Here is a 15,957-nt window from a genome sequence, read left to right as displayed (position 1 = left end):
GGGCCCCTTCTGTCCGTGAGTCGGCCACGACGACGCACATCAGTACGGCCCTGCCCCACGATCGGCTCCAGGCCCCACGTTACACACTCGGCCCGTTCGGGATTCCCGGCCCCACCGCCGCCCCGCCGCCTCCCTGCGAGGCACGGAGCGCTCCCGGGCCCGGTGCCGGCACTTCGAGCCCAGCGCTCGCCGCTCAGCCCTCCCTCCCCGCGCCGCCCTTCTCACAGCGCATTCCCGCCGTACCTGGCGGCCGCCGCCGGCCGATCCCCTCAGCGCCGAGCGCCGCCCCCCCTCGCGGTCGCAGCTCCGTGCCCCCCCGCCGCCGCCATCTTGGCACATCCGGCCTCAGTTCCGCCGCCGACCGCCGACGTGTCACGGCGCGCGCGCGATGACGTCACGGCGCGTGCAGGGCCGGCGCCGCGCGCTTGGCCGAGTTCTGTTTTCTCTGCCTTTCTTCCTTCCGCGTTCCTTTAAAGGCGAAAAGGGGGACGGCGGGACGCGGCGGGTTAAAGGCAAAAAAGATAACAGAAAAAAAATAAAAACAACCAGACGAAAGGCGGAAGCGGCTCTGACAGCGCCCGCCCCTCAATGCCGTGCCTGGCGCAGGCGCAGTGCGGTTGCGGCCTCTGTAGGCCATCGTTCGAGTCTCGCCGTGGGGCCGCGGGTTCGAATCCCGCCTCCGGTGGCTGCCGGCACGAGCGCTCGTCAGCTTTCCTTTTCCTTGCTGTGCTGTCCCAGCGCCTTTCTTTACGCTGGGGTTCCCCGTAGGCGGTCCTGGTGCTTCCCGGCTTCTTGAGGAAGCCTCCCCGCGGCATTCCCGTCTTCTCCATCAGGGGGTGCAATGGCGAAGATGGCCGCCAGGGCGGGACAGAGCACCGCGCTCCTGCCTCAGCCCAGCGGGCGGGAGGCTGCTGCTCCTTCGCGTCTCCGAAGTCCCGGCCTCTCAGGGCTGGTTTGTGAGGGAGATTCATCGCGTGGTTTTCGTCACGTAGGGAGCGCAGAAGTTGGCAGGTGCCGCAGCTCGGTGTGCGCACATCGATCCCTCCGCGATGTATTCAGGCGGTAACGTAATATCAAACAGCTCTGCAGGTCTGAAGATGCCGCTCCGTCCTGCTCTGTGTTCCAGGGGCTGTCCCACGGGAACGTAGAGCTTTTAGGGAGGCTCGTTGTTCTGACGGAGAGCAGAGCCTCCCATCTGCCAGAGTTTGCACGCAGCAGCAGCGGCCGCTCTGTTCTGTGCTGTCGCAGAACAACAGGAGGGGAAAACACGACTGACCTAAACAAACATCTTAATCAGGGGTCATTATCAGTGCAGGAGGTGTTCCAGCACGCCTGGTCATTAAGGCAGGGTAATATCCTCAAAGCAGCACTTTGATGCTGCTGTGGGAACCAGAGGAGCGCTGGCTGCAGTGCCTTTCATCTCCCTCTTTTGTAGGGAGTTCCATAAAGCAGCTCGTCAAACACCACTTCCCTGCATGGGCACGGAGGGCAGATAAAGCCCTGCTGTCCCCTTGATATTTTCTCCAACAGCTGTAATCTGAGGAAACGTGATTCTAATTAGTCTGATTGGCTTTTAAAACATACATATGCATGCCGTAAATAGCACCGACAGCTCATTCTGCAGCTACGTATTTATATATCTAACCCTCTTAAGCTCACACGCTCACAGTTCCAACACCAACGATGGCATCTCACCTTTGCTTTTCTCCTGTTAATTACGTGGTTATAAAGAATTGTCACATTGAGGCGCCCAATCCCTTTGGAAGCTTTCTGATCTGCTTTACTCCATCCATGTTAACTGATGTGTCATTCTAGAGAGGCTACACCTGTGATGAGTTTGGCTCTTTCTTGCATTCTTGAGGGGGTGATTGGAGCTGCAATTCAGCAATCAGGGCTCAAGCAGCTGTTAGCAACCTCCTGAGCAAACACCGACAGACAGCCCGGAGGTAAACACAATACAGAGTAGCGATTTCTAAATGTCTAATTGAGTAGGAATAATGAAAACAAAAGATAATTAAAAAACCCTGCCCTCCAGCACGTAAACAAATAGTTCAGATGCACCGATTCCTCAGAGCACCAACATGCATACCATCGGGACAGCTTGGAGGTGATCTTTTTTACTGAGACACTTCTGAACTCTTCTATAGTGTGGAATATGATCATAGAATCGTAGAATGGCCTGGGATGAAAAGGACTTCAAAGATCATCTCGTTTCAACTCCCCCCAGGCAGGGTCGCCAACCACCAGACCAGGCTGCGCAGAGCCACATCCAGCCTGGATCTTAGTTCTTCTCAGCCTTTTCCATCTGGAATCCTAAAGCAACTATGCCTGCCACGACCCACCCATCCCCTGGCACTTTCTGTTGGCAAAAGGGCTTGAAATTCAGCTCCCAGCATCTGTGGTGGTGAGAGGATTTGGGGCTGTGGTTGGACAACACGAGTTGGGTGGAGGGGGCTGAAAGCCTTCTGCACAGAGTCTGTGGGGAAGTGTGGAGGAAGAGACGCTTTCTCTGTTGAAAGCCTTCTGTGACCTTTAATTTGTATTCATTTATGGCCAGTTTATTAGTATGTATTCACACGCCAGTTCTTTTCATTTTTGGGGTGCTGTGGGACAAATAGCTGCGTTCCAATGGGCACAGTGGTGAAGGGTTGATGGTTGGACCTGATCTTATCAGTCTTTTCCAACCTTAATGATTCCCTGATTTTGCCCTTCCTCAGCATTCAGCCTTATTCCATGCTGTATTCCTGATGTACCCTCATGGATCTGGGTGAAATTGCAGGCTTTGTGCACCCCAGCTTCTGAAACTGAGCTACATGTTTAGTTGTCACTTACAGTGTTATGTTTTACAAATCCTCACAGCCCTTTTTGTACCTGTTCAGGCCAAATTCCTGCCTTGACCACAAGTGGACTGGAGTGTTACATGCTAGGCCAGATAGGAGCAGGAAAAAGTCTTGCTAATGGCTCCCACTGGCACAGATGTGCTCCAGACCCTAAGGCATGCCATGCTTATGGCCACAGGCACGAGCTGTGGGGTGGGTACGTGTGGGAGAAGCCAGGAGGGATAGGCTGCATGGGAACAGGGCTGGGTGCTCCCAGACGTGATTCATGGACAGCACATGCGTAAGTGATGGTGGAGGCTGACAAATTCCCTCCCTTCCATCCAAGATTGAGTGGTGCTGGATCATGTACGACGTGATGTGGGGTGTCTGAGACCAGCAAAAAAGCCAAGAGGATGGCTCACTTAAGCTTGCACTGAGCGATAAGGATGGATGCTGGCAGCATGAACATTTGCTACAGCAGCTGTGCAGCTTCTGGAGTCTGGCAGAGTGCAAAAAGTGCATTGCTGCAGCTGCTGACCGGACGTACAGCAATGTCTGAGGGCCGGGCACCCGAGACATGCACACGCATGCCAGCTCCATGCCTGAATGGAAAATAGCAGCATTCCAGGAGGTACTGGGCTTATCTACTGCAGGGAGGAGGTCCAGAGCGTGGCTATTTATATCAGCGTATTTAGGAGTGCGCAGTTGCATTTCGAATGCGGAGTCCCTGTGGGAAGAGAAAGAACTGAAATAAATTACCTTACAGATCTGAGTTCAGCGAATGTCAGTGCATGGTGGGTGCAGGGCATGGAGCTCTGTGGACCTCGGCAGCGCCTTCAGATGCCTTTCTGTCTGTATCCGTGTAAGAGACCACATCTGAGGGCCAGAGCTGCCATTTGCTTAGCAGCGTATGAAGCAGGAAGCACTGCACATAATTCTTGTCACCACCTGTGGAGGGCTGCTTCTACAGACCCCAAATAATTAAAAGCATGCAGCTGTGCTTTACCCTTGGCTGCCTCCTCAGCCACGAGTGTTCTCCTAGAAATTGCCCGCTAGTGATAGGTTTGGAATGCACATGGGAGATTGCAAAGCACATTTTCCCCCTCCTGGGTTCCATCCTGCCAGCAGAGGCAGCACGGGAGGCTGCGACACCCGGAGCACAGGAGGACAGCAGGAGGCTGAGTGCACTGCTCACACCTGGGGGTTTTGATAAGGAGAAAGCGTCACTGACCAGAGGACAGCGCTGCAGCATGGAAAGCCAAGTGGGCATCCAGCCCAGATTGCAGTCAATCCACAACAAAAGCACCAAGTTCCAGTTTTAGTAAAATCTAGATGCCCAGAAGCATCATTTATTGCAAATCAGTTAACCAAAAAAAAAAATACATCATTTTTGCAAACTACAACTTTGCATGTAGATAACTTTATTACAGAAGATATCTTTTCTTAAACTACACTCTAGTTTATAAAACATAGGAAGATTCAACACCACGTGATGTTTTTATCACTCATTTTAGGGATGTCACAACAACAACGGCCTGAAATGTTCACTAAGATGAGTGCTCAAAGCTCTGTGCTTTGAGAAATCCATTTTATTTGGTGTTCTAATAGAAAGGAATGAGGAAGAAGAACCTTTTTCTTAGGCTTTGTGGATTAGCTGCGCTCTATCTGCCTGTCCCATAGCTCTAGTCACAGGGCTTTGCACCCGAGCGAGTGAGATCCCAACACCTCTACAAGGTGATATATTTCTGATATATTTAAGACTTGCTCATTTAGATTTTTGAAACAAAATCCACCTTCTTTTTAAAAACAAAACAACAGCAAAGAAAAACGTATTTACAAACATTAAATCTGCCACAGGCTTATACTATATTTTACACAGGATACACAGAACGAGTGAACATCAATACAAAAAAAGATGCAGCACTCCAGACTCCCAGGAACAAAACGTCAGCGGCTCCGATTGCAGCCAGGCTGTGCTGCCCCAGCTCAGCCCAGTGGCTGCAGGGCTTCCTCACCCCTCGGGCTGTCTACCTTCAGACATTCCCTCTACCATAGGCAGCCATCCTTAAAATAAGGATGTGGTTTACAAGTTTACGTCGGCGTTTCTTCTTTTTTTTTTGTTCAACAGTTACTCAAATGCAAACACAAAAAAAAAAAAACAACCAGCAACTAAAACAAGAGGAAAGGTATTCAAAGTAAAAGTTCAGTCTCCTTTGTGTATGAGCTCCACAGCTGTGGGTTTGGTGCATACCCTTCCTTATGGGTTTGCCCTCTCAGGAAGTTTGGCAGATGCTCTTCTTGGGCTGTAGGGTGGCTGTTGGTTTGTTTTATCTCAGAACCTGTCCTTACAGGTCTATAAACGTGATTTATTTTTTTTTTAATCATAAAAATCATTTAAATATATATTTATATATATATAAAAACGAGAGAGAACAAAAATTCCTATTATTGAGGCAAATATACAACTCTATAATACTGAAATTTAAACAAGGACCGGTACCATAAAATGTCCTCTCAGATAGAACAGCAAAGGAAACATTTTAAAGTACATTTCAAGAACCCACCCATACTGAATTTATTTCCCTATGGAGTGGCATTTTTAGTCAATTTTTTTCTTCCTCTTTTCTTTCTCACATCTCTTTCCGAATTGAAAGAGAAAAAAAAAATAAAATAAATTAACGGCATTGCAGAATCCTGAATGGTCGCTTATAGCTTTACATAAACATCTCCTCTCAAATCAGCACAACGAACCCCCGAACAAAAGAGAATGTCCCATAAAAACCTCATCTTTACGATTCCTCGAAACACAACTGGTGTCTCACATTGAGTTCTTAACAATAGAACATATAAATAAAAAAAGGCAGTGTTCTCGTGTAAAATAAAAAGTACATAAATAAATACTAAAAAAAAAAAAAAAAAAAAGGAATTAATTTGTCTTTTTTTTTTTTTTTTTTTTTTTCACTTTTGTATAAAAACATATTTAAAAAAAAGGATCCTTTAATAAAAGCATCCAGCGTCCTGTTTAACAACGAGAGCCGTCTCTCAGGCTGCAGTCCCTGAGCCCCACTGGGTCTCACTTGAAGGCCTCGGGGATGTGTCCCATCTGCGACTGCATGCTGGTGGGGGGGCTGGAGATGCCCTCGGACCAGTCGGACACGTTGGAGTGGGGCGAGGAGCTCGACCACTGGTCTGGAGACTCAGGAGAGGGAGTGAGGAAGGGGTGGTCGGGCACCTGGAGCTGGTGGCTGGGGGTGTTGTCCAACGGGGAGGAATAGCTGTGCTGGGAAGGGGGGGTCAGGAACTGCGTGGTGGTCATGGGCTGCGCGAGGGAGGACGGCAGAGAGGTGGGAAGCAGCTGTGAATCTTGGGGCAGGATGGTGTGCACCGCCATGGCGCTGCTGCTCACCGGCTGCATGTCGGGCTGGCTCAGCTCAGTACCGAGGAAATTTTGGCCCATGTGGCCGCTGGCGTTGGAGCCGGGGTTGTGGTGCTGCTGCGGCTGAGGCTGCTGCTGGGGCTGCTGCTGGGGCTGCTGCATGCCGGGCTGCGGCTGCATGCCGGGCTGCTGCATGCCGGGCTGCTGCATCTGCTGCATCTGCTGGTTCTGCAGCAGGTGGGGCTGGGAGGCCAGCCGGGTGCTGGGCATGGCCTGGTAGCTCATCATCTGCGACAGGCTGGTGCTGGGCAGCCCGTTGTGCAGGGAGCTTATCATGCCGTGCTGCAGGTTCTGCGCCTGCTGGTGCGTGCCCGGCTGCAAGCCGCCCCGCATGGCGCTGTACTGGTTCTGCACCATGCCGCTCTGCAGCCGGCTCAGCCAGTCGCACTGCCCGCTCAGGCCGGCGGCTCCGCCGACGGAGAAACTCATCGGGGCGTTGCTCATGGCCGTGCTGGGGCTGGAGACGGGGAGGTGCGAGAGGCGCGGCGGCACCGCCTCGAAGGCCATCCTGCCAGAGCCGCCCAGGGCCATCTCCTGCTTCCCTGCCATGTTGAGGTGGTTGATGCTCATGTGGGCGTCGGGCATGCCAGGCAGGTGGTTCAGCGGCATGGAAGGGGACTGCTGGAACGGAGACGTCATCAGCGGAGGGGAGGCGACGTCGGACAGGTACCCATGGGGTGACTCCAGGGAGTCCACTGGGGACAGCACGCTGGAGTTGTCGAGCAGACAGCCTTTTCCATCTTGTGATTTTTTCCTCCGGGCTTTCAGGTCTTTGGAATCCTTGCCGTTGCAGCTCAGGCCCTTGGTGCTCGGCTTCCTGGCTTTCTTGCCCTGCACGGCCGGCTTCAGGTTGCCGATGTAACTGCTGGGGGAGCAGAGCGGAGGGGACAACGTGGGGGCCCCGAGCGGGCCGCTGTGCAGCGGAGGGCTCCGCACCAGGTTGTACTCATCCAGCAGGCGCACGATGTCGTGGTGCATGCGCTCCTGCGCGATGTCCCGCGGCAGCCGGTCCATGTGGTCCGTGATGTCGCGGTTCGCAAAGTGGTCCAGCAGGACCTTGGCTGTTTCGTAGCTCCCTTCTCTGGCGGCGAGGAACAGCGGGGTCTCCTCCTAGAAACCCAGACGTGGTTAGGTCCATACTCACTCATCTTCCAGGTAACACCACACTGTACCCCTTACCAAGCACTGCATACGGCGTAACCCTTAACACCAAACCCCACACCTGGAGTCACAGCAGAACAACAGTCTCAGCGCCAGGCAGTGTTGTATTACAAGCTCACACTGCCCTTTAACGTAGTGCCCAAATACTTCTTTCCCTGCCCGCTGGTCAGCCCCAAAGACCCTACCTTATTGTTCTGCATATCCTTATTGGCACCGTTCTTCAAGAGGACGACTGCGGCTTCAACATTGTTCACAGCAGCTGCCCAGTGCAGTGCTGACTTGCCTACAGGAGAAGGCCAGGAAACAGCAAGAATTAGTGAGTGGGAAGGGGACTAGTAAAGCAGCTCTCTTCTTCTTTAGCCTCCCACTGTACCCAGATCATCCACAGCGTTGACATCTGCATGGCAGTTGATGAGGTCCTCCAGCATCCCCTCCACAGCCAAGCGAGCAGCAAGGATCAGTGGGGTCGTCCCGTCGTGCATTCGGGCATCGAGATCAGTCGCCCTGTTCCTTATCAGGATCTGCCCCAGCCAGAGGAAGCATAAACGTTAGGTGGGACAGACCTCAGAGATGCACAGAGCTTGCAAGCCCCTCCTGGAGGGTGTCACAGAACCATAATGGTTGGGTTGGGTTGGGTTGGAAGGGACATCAAAGCCCATCCAGCCCCAAGCCCTGCTGTGGGTTGGTTGCCATCCACCGGATGAAGCTGCCCAGGGTCCCATCCAACCAGCACCGCTGACCCAACACGCGGGACCAAATGCTTTCTGCAGAAAAACAGCGGTGCAAGGACCCATTACCTGGAAGACTCCTTGGGCATCGGCAGAGACGGCGGCGTGCAGAGGGGTCCTGCCCATGTTATCCTGAATGTTTGCATCAGCACTGGCCTCCAGCAGGCGTTTGGCAGCGTCGGAGCGCGAGTAGCGGGCAGCCAGGTGCAGCGCGGTCTCGCCAGTGCGGTCAGTCTGGTTGTGCAAACTGGCGCCCTGGTAGATGAAATCTGAGATGACTGCAGGAGCATCGTCCTCCTCCTCGCTGTTACCAGTCTCCAGCCCTCCTCCGCTGCACGAGGCGATCATGAGGGGCGTGAAACCATCTGAAAAGCATGGGGGAAAAATCGGTGAGAAAAGGCTTGCTGCCTTCCTGTAACACGGGCGGCTCAGCGAGATGCTCTGTCTGCAATAGATGCTTATTCCTGTGGGTGCACACAGACTGAGTTCCTGACTGCTTCTGCACATCAAACACGAATATCCTTCCTCTGATATGGATGTGAAATTCCTCTGTGGCTATCTCAGCACTCTCTGGTTTTCCTGCTGTCTCCTAGCTGGCACACTGACATGCAAGGTGTGATCAATACCAAGGGTTGCTCAGCACAGACTTCAGTGTGGTACAGCACAGCCTTAGGTATTTTCATCATTTCAGCAGATGATTTCAGAGAGACGGGGAAGACCAAATATTTGAAATAGTTTAAATGTCTACTAACTATTAATATAGCCAAAAGCTTGGAAAGAAGATCGTGAAACGTGCATTCGGAAGTGGATGATCTCTAAGGCTCCTTCCAACCCAAGGGCAGGGGAGAAGTGGAATGACTTAATAGTTCTCCTGTATCCTCTGATTTCCCTCTCCACGATTAAATAAAGAGATCTTGCTGAAAATAGAATTTGGCAGTGTCTCATGCAGGACAGCAACTGTGCCATGCAGAGGGGTGAGCGGTAACTGCGACATGTGGCTGAGAGGGCAGGGACAGCACGTTAAAAACGGAGATGGGAGCTGTGGGACTGCCCATCTGCAGGCAGTGAGGATTTGAGAAGAGCCAAAAAGAGAAGGCAGAGAGCCTTACCTGGACCTCGCACGTTGACATCCATGCAGTCTGCATCGATCTCGCCCTGCGGTGGGGTTGGGGCCATGGAGGAGATGCGGAGGTCGGCAGCATCCAGGTGCTGCTGAGTCCACTGCCTGTGGTCTGTCTGGTCATCTGTATCAGGCAGCATCGCTTGCTCCTCGAACTGAGGGACAACAACAAATGCTGAGTGTGGGATGGGGGAGCTGAGCTGAGCTGCAAGGTGGGAAGTTCTGCAAGCTGCACAGGTGTGTTTGCATTGCAAGCAGGTTTAGAAAACGGCCTTGGGAAGTCCCAAGGGACATCTTGTGTGCTGCTTTCCACGGAGCTCTGTTCTTTCCCTGCCACAGCCCAGAGAGCAGCTGCTGCAGCGCAGAAAGGGAATCCTGCAAGCAGCTTACCCTGAACTTCTTGGTGTCCAGGGTCTCCTCGTCACCCCACTCATTTTGGTTGTCGTCCATCAGCGTGCCGTCAGAGGCATTTTTGAGGGGTCTTTGAAAATAAAACCATGCCAAGAATTAGTTCCTCTGCAGGGACAGGTCTGTGATGGGCTGTGCTTTATACTTGCACAGAAGAACCAACGAGGCTAATTTTCAGGACATTCCCCTCAAGGTGCCTTTCATACTCTCCCAAGAGCCAACGGACCAGGAAGCATTAAAAAACCTCCTCCAAACTGAAGTGTGGTTTTCCCAACGCAGAACAATACAAAGCCCCACTTTTCTCCTCCCCACCACCCCATCACAATGCCCTAGAGAACAAAACCAATGGGACGGTTCAGAAGAGCCTCCAAACAGCCCCACTCTGCTGTGCCTGGCAGATAACAAACCCGTTACTCACTTCAGTCCAACAGAATCTTCCCCAAGCGGCTCTCGGCGCTTCTTCTTGCTCGACTCCGTCACTTTGAAGCCCTCTGGGAACCAGAGCTGGCCATGCTCCCTGCGCCGCTTGCGGGACACCAGCACTCCCACTCCAATGAAAGCGAGCAAGACCAGTGCAGCCACCACCACATACATAGGATACAGCTGGGAGTTCCTCGCGGGCTCCGCCGTTTCACCTGGAAAGCAACGGGGCACAGAGAGATGCTGAGACATGAAGCTGCATAGCAAACGAGTGACAGAGTGGAAATGAAGCAAAATTAGTTAATAAAGGGACCCGAGGCTGATCTAAATCAGCCCCCTCCCAAAATAAGGTCATTTTATACGCTATTAATCAGAATTGCAAACTATCGGCAAATTCTCCGCTGCGCAAGGCAGCCTGCATCAGGAGACAGCTTTACTTTTTTCTCCTTTAAGGAAAAGGATTAGCAAACTTCAAATCACTGCGCTTGCATTGAGCTGTTAAGACAAAAGGATTTAGGGGGGATTTTCAAGATGCAAACTTCAACTCCTTGCATGTCACTGATTGATTGGAGCTGGTTGGGCTGCGTGGGCTTTTTTTTTTTTTTTTTTTTAACTTTTATAGTGATAATGATTTTGAAATAAACCTGGAATAAGCAAAAATCATAAGCATTTTTGGTGTTGTTTTTAAAAACAGACTTAAAGGAATAAAAAGATGCATTAATTATTAAAACCAGATTGCGCTCAAATGTGGCACCTGAGCCAGCAGACCGATAACTGAGCACGGATGAGGTGGGGAAGTTTCAGGCTCTCATCAGCTGCACTTACTCTTGACGGCCTCTATTTTGTAGGGAATGTTCAGGTTGCCCAGGGAGGCCAAGGCCCCCAGGAAGGCTGCCACATCGGTTGCACTCTGGAAGCACTGGGAGGACGACTGGATGCACTGCCGGTTGTCAATTTCCAAGTAGACGATGGACCTGTGAGAGAAAAGTCAATGGGAGATGAGGGGCCGCCATCAATCACCCTGCAGGGCAGTGGGCAGCAGCAGCAGTGAGTCCATCTCGTCTCTTCCCCGTGGCTCGAGCCCTGGGCTCACACTGGTGGTCAATTGGATCTGCCTCCACGAACACTGCAAAGCCTGACTCCTTATCTACAGGAATGCGAGGGAACCTGCTGCACCATGCTCTGAAATTACCCAGACACTACAACATCGTAAATAAGGCTGTTTGGGAGCCACAAGATCTTTCACATCAGTTTCACTGCTCAAACTCCTTTGGTTTCGTTGACTTTTGATTAAGTCCACAGAGAGGGAAGGTCAGATCTATATGTTTATACAAAAGAGCTCCAAACACAGTCTGCAGCGATTGAGTTTTACAACAAAGCATTTCCCAGGGAGAACCTGAGGCTTAGCCCAACGCCTTCCTGTGAGCAGACATCAGCTGGGCCAGCCCCCCCCCCACCCCACAACACCCAGTGCAGGAGCCCCACAGCACCGTGCAGAGGTTCAGGTTGGGTATTAGGAAAGATTTCTTCTCCAAAAGAGCAGTAATGCATTGGCACAGCTGCCCAGGGAAGTGGGGCAGTCACCATCCCTGAAGGTGTTCCAAAACTGTGGAGATATGGCACTGAGGGCTGTGGTCAGGGGACACGGTGGGACAGACTGGGGTTGGGGATCTGAGAGGGCTGTCCCAGTCTTAATGATTCCGTGATTCTATGCCATTATTATCAATGCACAAAACCAACCCTGCTCCGTGACAGAGGCACCCACCGGTCCCCTTACCCTCTGATGTCCATCTGATCCAGCTCTCTCTTCTGCCTCCTGCCAGCCCTCGAGTAGAAGCTGCTCTTCACTTTGTTGATGACAGCACTGGACATATCTGCCCAGTCCTCCGTTGACCTCTTGATGTAGTGCTTTTTCAGCTCCTCCTCGTTGCCGTAGTAAGGGAAGATCATGTACTCTCCCTTGGCGTTCTTCTTGAAGACTACATTGGTGTGCAGCACGCGGCTCAGCTCCCTCAGGAAGTTGAAGGAATTGTTCTTCAGGTTCTCAGGGGTGATGAGCACCACCACCACCAGCGTGCCGTCCGCCAGCTTCTCAGGCATGTTGTTTGCACAGTCCAGCCCGTCCCACTCACACTCGAAGTTATTGCAGCCCTGGTCACAGTGACCATCTGAGAAGTGGTCCTTACAGTACTGGTCGTACAGGGGGCTGGGCAGAAGGGAAGAAAGACAAAGGAATGAATTAGAGCAGGCACTGTGCGTGCTACGGGTCAACGGTTGGACTAGATCATCTTAGAAGTCAAGCTTTAATGATTTTATGATTCTATGGTGATTGCTAAGGAAATAGTTTGCGCTTCCCAATGAGCTCTCTTTTGTGTAAATATTATGTATCTTAATGGATATGGGACCAGTTGACATGGAAGGCAATTGTGCCATGCAGCACTGCAAGTGCTCATCTGAGGGGTGAAAGATAGCAGCTGTTTTGTCATAAGACACAGTCTAGATGACAGAGAACAGGGAAAAGTGCTGTGAGCTACATTACAAGTCACATATCAGATGCAATGGACAAATTGCTGAGACTCAGAGAAGACACGAGGACACAACATAGTTACTCAGATTAGAATTTGTCCAGGAATCTGGGAGCAAGTCCCTGCTGTTGTCAAAGACAATGCTTGCCATGTGCCTGGATGCTCACATCATCACGCTTCCTGCTTGGTCTTCCCTACACTGAACCTCACTGTGCCACTCCTGCTGGTTGCAAAATTCACGTTCGTGGCACGATGCAGGTCAGGGCAGCGAAGCCAAACAGAGAGCTACCAAGTGTGCACAGAACTCTGTAGGACTAGGGGGAGCTATGGGGACTTGAGATGCAGCCCTACGTGCAGGAGAGGAGAATGAAGGCACAGCCAGAAGACCGCAGCGCTCACGGCTTCAAAGCAAGAGGACCAACAAGCCACTTACTTGCACTGCCCCTCGTACTTCTGGCAGTCAAACCCATCATACAGGCAGCCCGCGTTGTTGCACTGCGAGTCACACTTGCCATCATTGAAGTACTTCCAGCACTGCAGCGACTGCGAGCAGTTCTTCCAGGGGTCATTGAAATTGAGCGAGCAGTCACCGCCATCCCAGCCGCAGGCGTGGTTGTTGCACTTCCCATCGCAGATCTTATTGCCGGCATAGCTCGCACAAACGGCGATCTCACACTTCTCCTCAATTTTGGGTGGGATGATGTCCTGCCCAAAGCCGCCTGGGAAATCGAAGTCGAGGATGTGGCAGTTGAGGCCGTTGAAGTTGGCGGGGCAGTTGCAGTGGTAGTAAGGGGAGGCATCGCTGAGGAACTCGCAGGTGCCCCCGTTGTAGCAGGGGTTGGAGATGCAGGGGCTGCTGGCCGGGTATTGGCACTCCGGGCCCGTGAAGGCTGCTGCACACACGCACTTGGAGCTCTTGTGCATGGAGATGCAGGTGCCACCATTCAGGCAGTGCAGGGTCCCGCAGGTGTGGGAGTCGTTCTCGCAGGTGGCACCCACAAAACCCTGGGGAGGGGACAGCAAGGAGGGGTCAGTCACTAAGACCCATGTCCTGATGCACAGTGTGTGCTGGGAAACTCAGCCCAAAAGCGGCGAACCAGATCTAAGGGCACGGCTGCGGTGCCACCTCTGAAACTAGTGATGGGCAAAATCACCTACGGCACAAACCCCATTAGAGCATCCCCCTGAAAACAAAGGGAACTCTTCTCCATCTCTGCCTGTCCCACCTTTACATGGCACAAACCTTCATCCACCAGGCAGAAAGGAGCCTGCCCCACAGAGCCAGGTGTCACACCGGCAGCGCTGCTCCTCCCTGCCTCAGCAGGTGAGGAAAGCTTGGACGCATGGATTCTCCTCCCAACAGAAGGGGCTGATTTCCCCACGTTCAAAGCAGGAGCACGGTGGGAACTTACCGGAGGGCACTTGCAGATGAAGCCACGGCCGGTGTTGCTGGCCACAGCGCACGTTCCCCCATTCCTGCAAGGTTTGCCCTTGCAGCCATCCACCACAGTGTCACAGCGACGCCCTGCAGAGGGACAGGAAGGTGTGAGGAGCGAAGCAGGGCACATGAGGTGCTTGGGGTGCTCTGCAGGCAGCGGTGCTCACCTGCGTAGCCGGGCCGGCACTCGCATTTGTAGTCATTGACCCGCTGCACGCAGTTCTGGGTGCCGCGCGCGTCGCAGGGGTTGGAGAGGCACTCGTTGACGTCTCCCTCGCAGCGCTCCCCTACAAAGCCAGGGGGGCAGATGCAGCTGTAGCCACCTACCCGATCCGTGCACTTGCCATTGTTAAAGCACTTGGGCCCCAAGGTGACAGGATCAAAGAAAGGGCTGCAGTCATCCACATTGATCTCACAGTGCACCCCTAGAGAAATGGGGGAACAACCCACACAGCTCATCAAACAGTATCTTGGGGCTTAGAGGTCCCTCGTGCGAACCTTCCCTGCGAAGGGGCTGAGCCTGACCAACTCAATGGCAGTCTGAGCCACCGCTCAGTGGGAAGCACGCAGCCCATGCAGCTCGTGCCCAAGGCCGCGTGGCCTTGATGGCTGAGCCCGCCAGCAACGCAATCCTCTATTGCTGCATTTGCTTCTGCAAGCCCGAGCAGCTAATGAGCAGATACCAAGGATATCTGCATTCCACCCACTAATGCCCCAGCCTGGGGAATTAATTTACCTTGAGTTCCTCTGGGGCAGGAGCATTTGTAGGTATTGATGAGATCGATACAGGTTCCTCCATTCTGGCATGGGTGGGACAAGCACTCATTGATCTCCTCCGAGCAGTTAACTCCATGATAACCAGCCACGCACTGTGAGGAGAGGAGAGCTGTCAGAGACCTTCACCCAGTTGCTGCACAGCGCACAGGACACACAAACACCTGATCTACTCCCGATCCACCCGAGTTACCGCAACTCCCAGAAAGAGCCCAACACAAGAGAGCAGCTCCCACCTCACAGGAATAGCCCCCCAGGTAGTCCGTGCAGGTGGCTCCGTTCTGGCAGGGGTTTGGGGAGCACTCGTCCACTTGCTCCTCGCAGTAGCTGCCCGTGTAGCCGGCCTGGCAGCGGCAGAAGTGAGTGTTGCCACTGTCCACACAGAGCCCTGAGTTCCTGCAGAGATGAGCGACGTCGATACCTGCCAGGGAGAGCAGTGACATGTGGGGACATCAGGGACACCCAGGGAAACGGCGCATCCCAAAATGGTGACAGCAATCCTTGGGAAATCTGGGGAAGCCCAGGCCGTGCGCAGGGTACACGATGGCAGGGATGTACCTTGCTGCTTTGCAGCCACCTCGCAGGAGACGCTGGGGACATCACAGTAGAGCCCCGTCCAGCCGCTGTTGCACTCGCAGCGGTACAGGTTGTTGGTCTGCCAGCACTTGCCCCCATTTTTGCAGGGTGAGGAGTCACACCAGCGCACCAAGTTCTGTGCAGGGAAAGCAAGGGAGGAGGTCAGGCCCAGAGAAGCTTCTGTAGGATGAAGCCCCATCCCTGCATACAGGGACCCCTGGAATCTTCTCACTACCTGGCAGTTGAGCCCAGTGTATCCCTGAGGACAGGTGCACTTGTACGTCCCGTAGCTGTCCTGACACGTGCCCCCATTCAGGCAGGGCTTGGAATCACACTCGTTGATGTTGTGCTCACAGTAGCTGCCCGTGAAGCCGGATGGACAGAGACAGGTGAAGGTGTTGATGCCATCCACGCAGGTCCCCCCATTGAAGCAGGAGCTGGGAGCACAAACACCACATCCTCATGAGTCACCCCCATGGCTAACACTCTTGGTACTGGATGCCAGTCCCGAAACCCCTCTAAACCCACCCAGGGACCCCAGCCCCACGCTGG

The 15,957-nt window shown here is 53.1% G+C and overlaps 1 protein-coding gene across 2 annotated transcripts in view; it reads right to left on the bottom strand.

The window, feature by feature from the left end:
• Positions 1–5,892: 5,892 nt before the first annotated feature.
• The window catches only part of NOTCH1 (notch receptor 1), a gene marked incomplete at both ends in the record, with an annotated part of 33,351 nt that continues 23,286 nt past the window's right edge, over positions 5,893–15,957 (bottom strand). The window contains 16 exons of one of the 2 annotated variants that reach the window (XM_079544615.1): positions 5,893–7,365; positions 7,602–7,699; positions 7,790–7,937; positions 8,214–8,509; positions 9,254–9,419; positions 9,655–9,745; positions 10,091–10,307; positions 10,918–11,066; positions 11,870–12,298; positions 13,051–13,622; positions 14,030–14,142; positions 14,223–14,480; positions 14,792–14,924; positions 15,066–15,250; positions 15,388–15,541; positions 15,641–15,842. In XM_079544615.1, coding sequence (XP_079400741.1) covers positions 5,893–7,365; positions 7,602–7,699; positions 7,790–7,937; positions 8,214–8,509; positions 9,254–9,419; positions 9,655–9,745; positions 10,091–10,307; positions 10,918–11,066; positions 11,870–12,298; positions 13,051–13,622; positions 14,030–14,142; positions 14,223–14,480; positions 14,792–14,924; positions 15,066–15,250; positions 15,388–15,541; positions 15,641–15,842 — 4,684 coding nt within the window. The remainder of the gene's footprint in view (positions 7,366–7,601; positions 7,700–7,789; positions 7,938–8,213; positions 8,510–9,253; positions 9,420–9,654; positions 9,746–10,090; positions 10,308–10,917; positions 11,067–11,869; positions 12,299–13,050; positions 13,623–14,029; positions 14,143–14,222; positions 14,481–14,791; positions 14,925–15,065; positions 15,251–15,387; positions 15,542–15,640; positions 15,843–15,957) is intronic. The other variant, XM_079544616.1, reaches the window with a different exon arrangement.

This window comes from Tetrao urogallus, assembly GCF_951394365.1.
Source record: "Tetrao urogallus genome assembly, chromosome: 19".
NCBI lineage: Eukaryota > Metazoa > Chordata > Aves > Galliformes > Phasianidae > Tetrao > Tetrao urogallus.
This window is presented reverse-complemented; position numbering and strand designations above follow the sequence as displayed.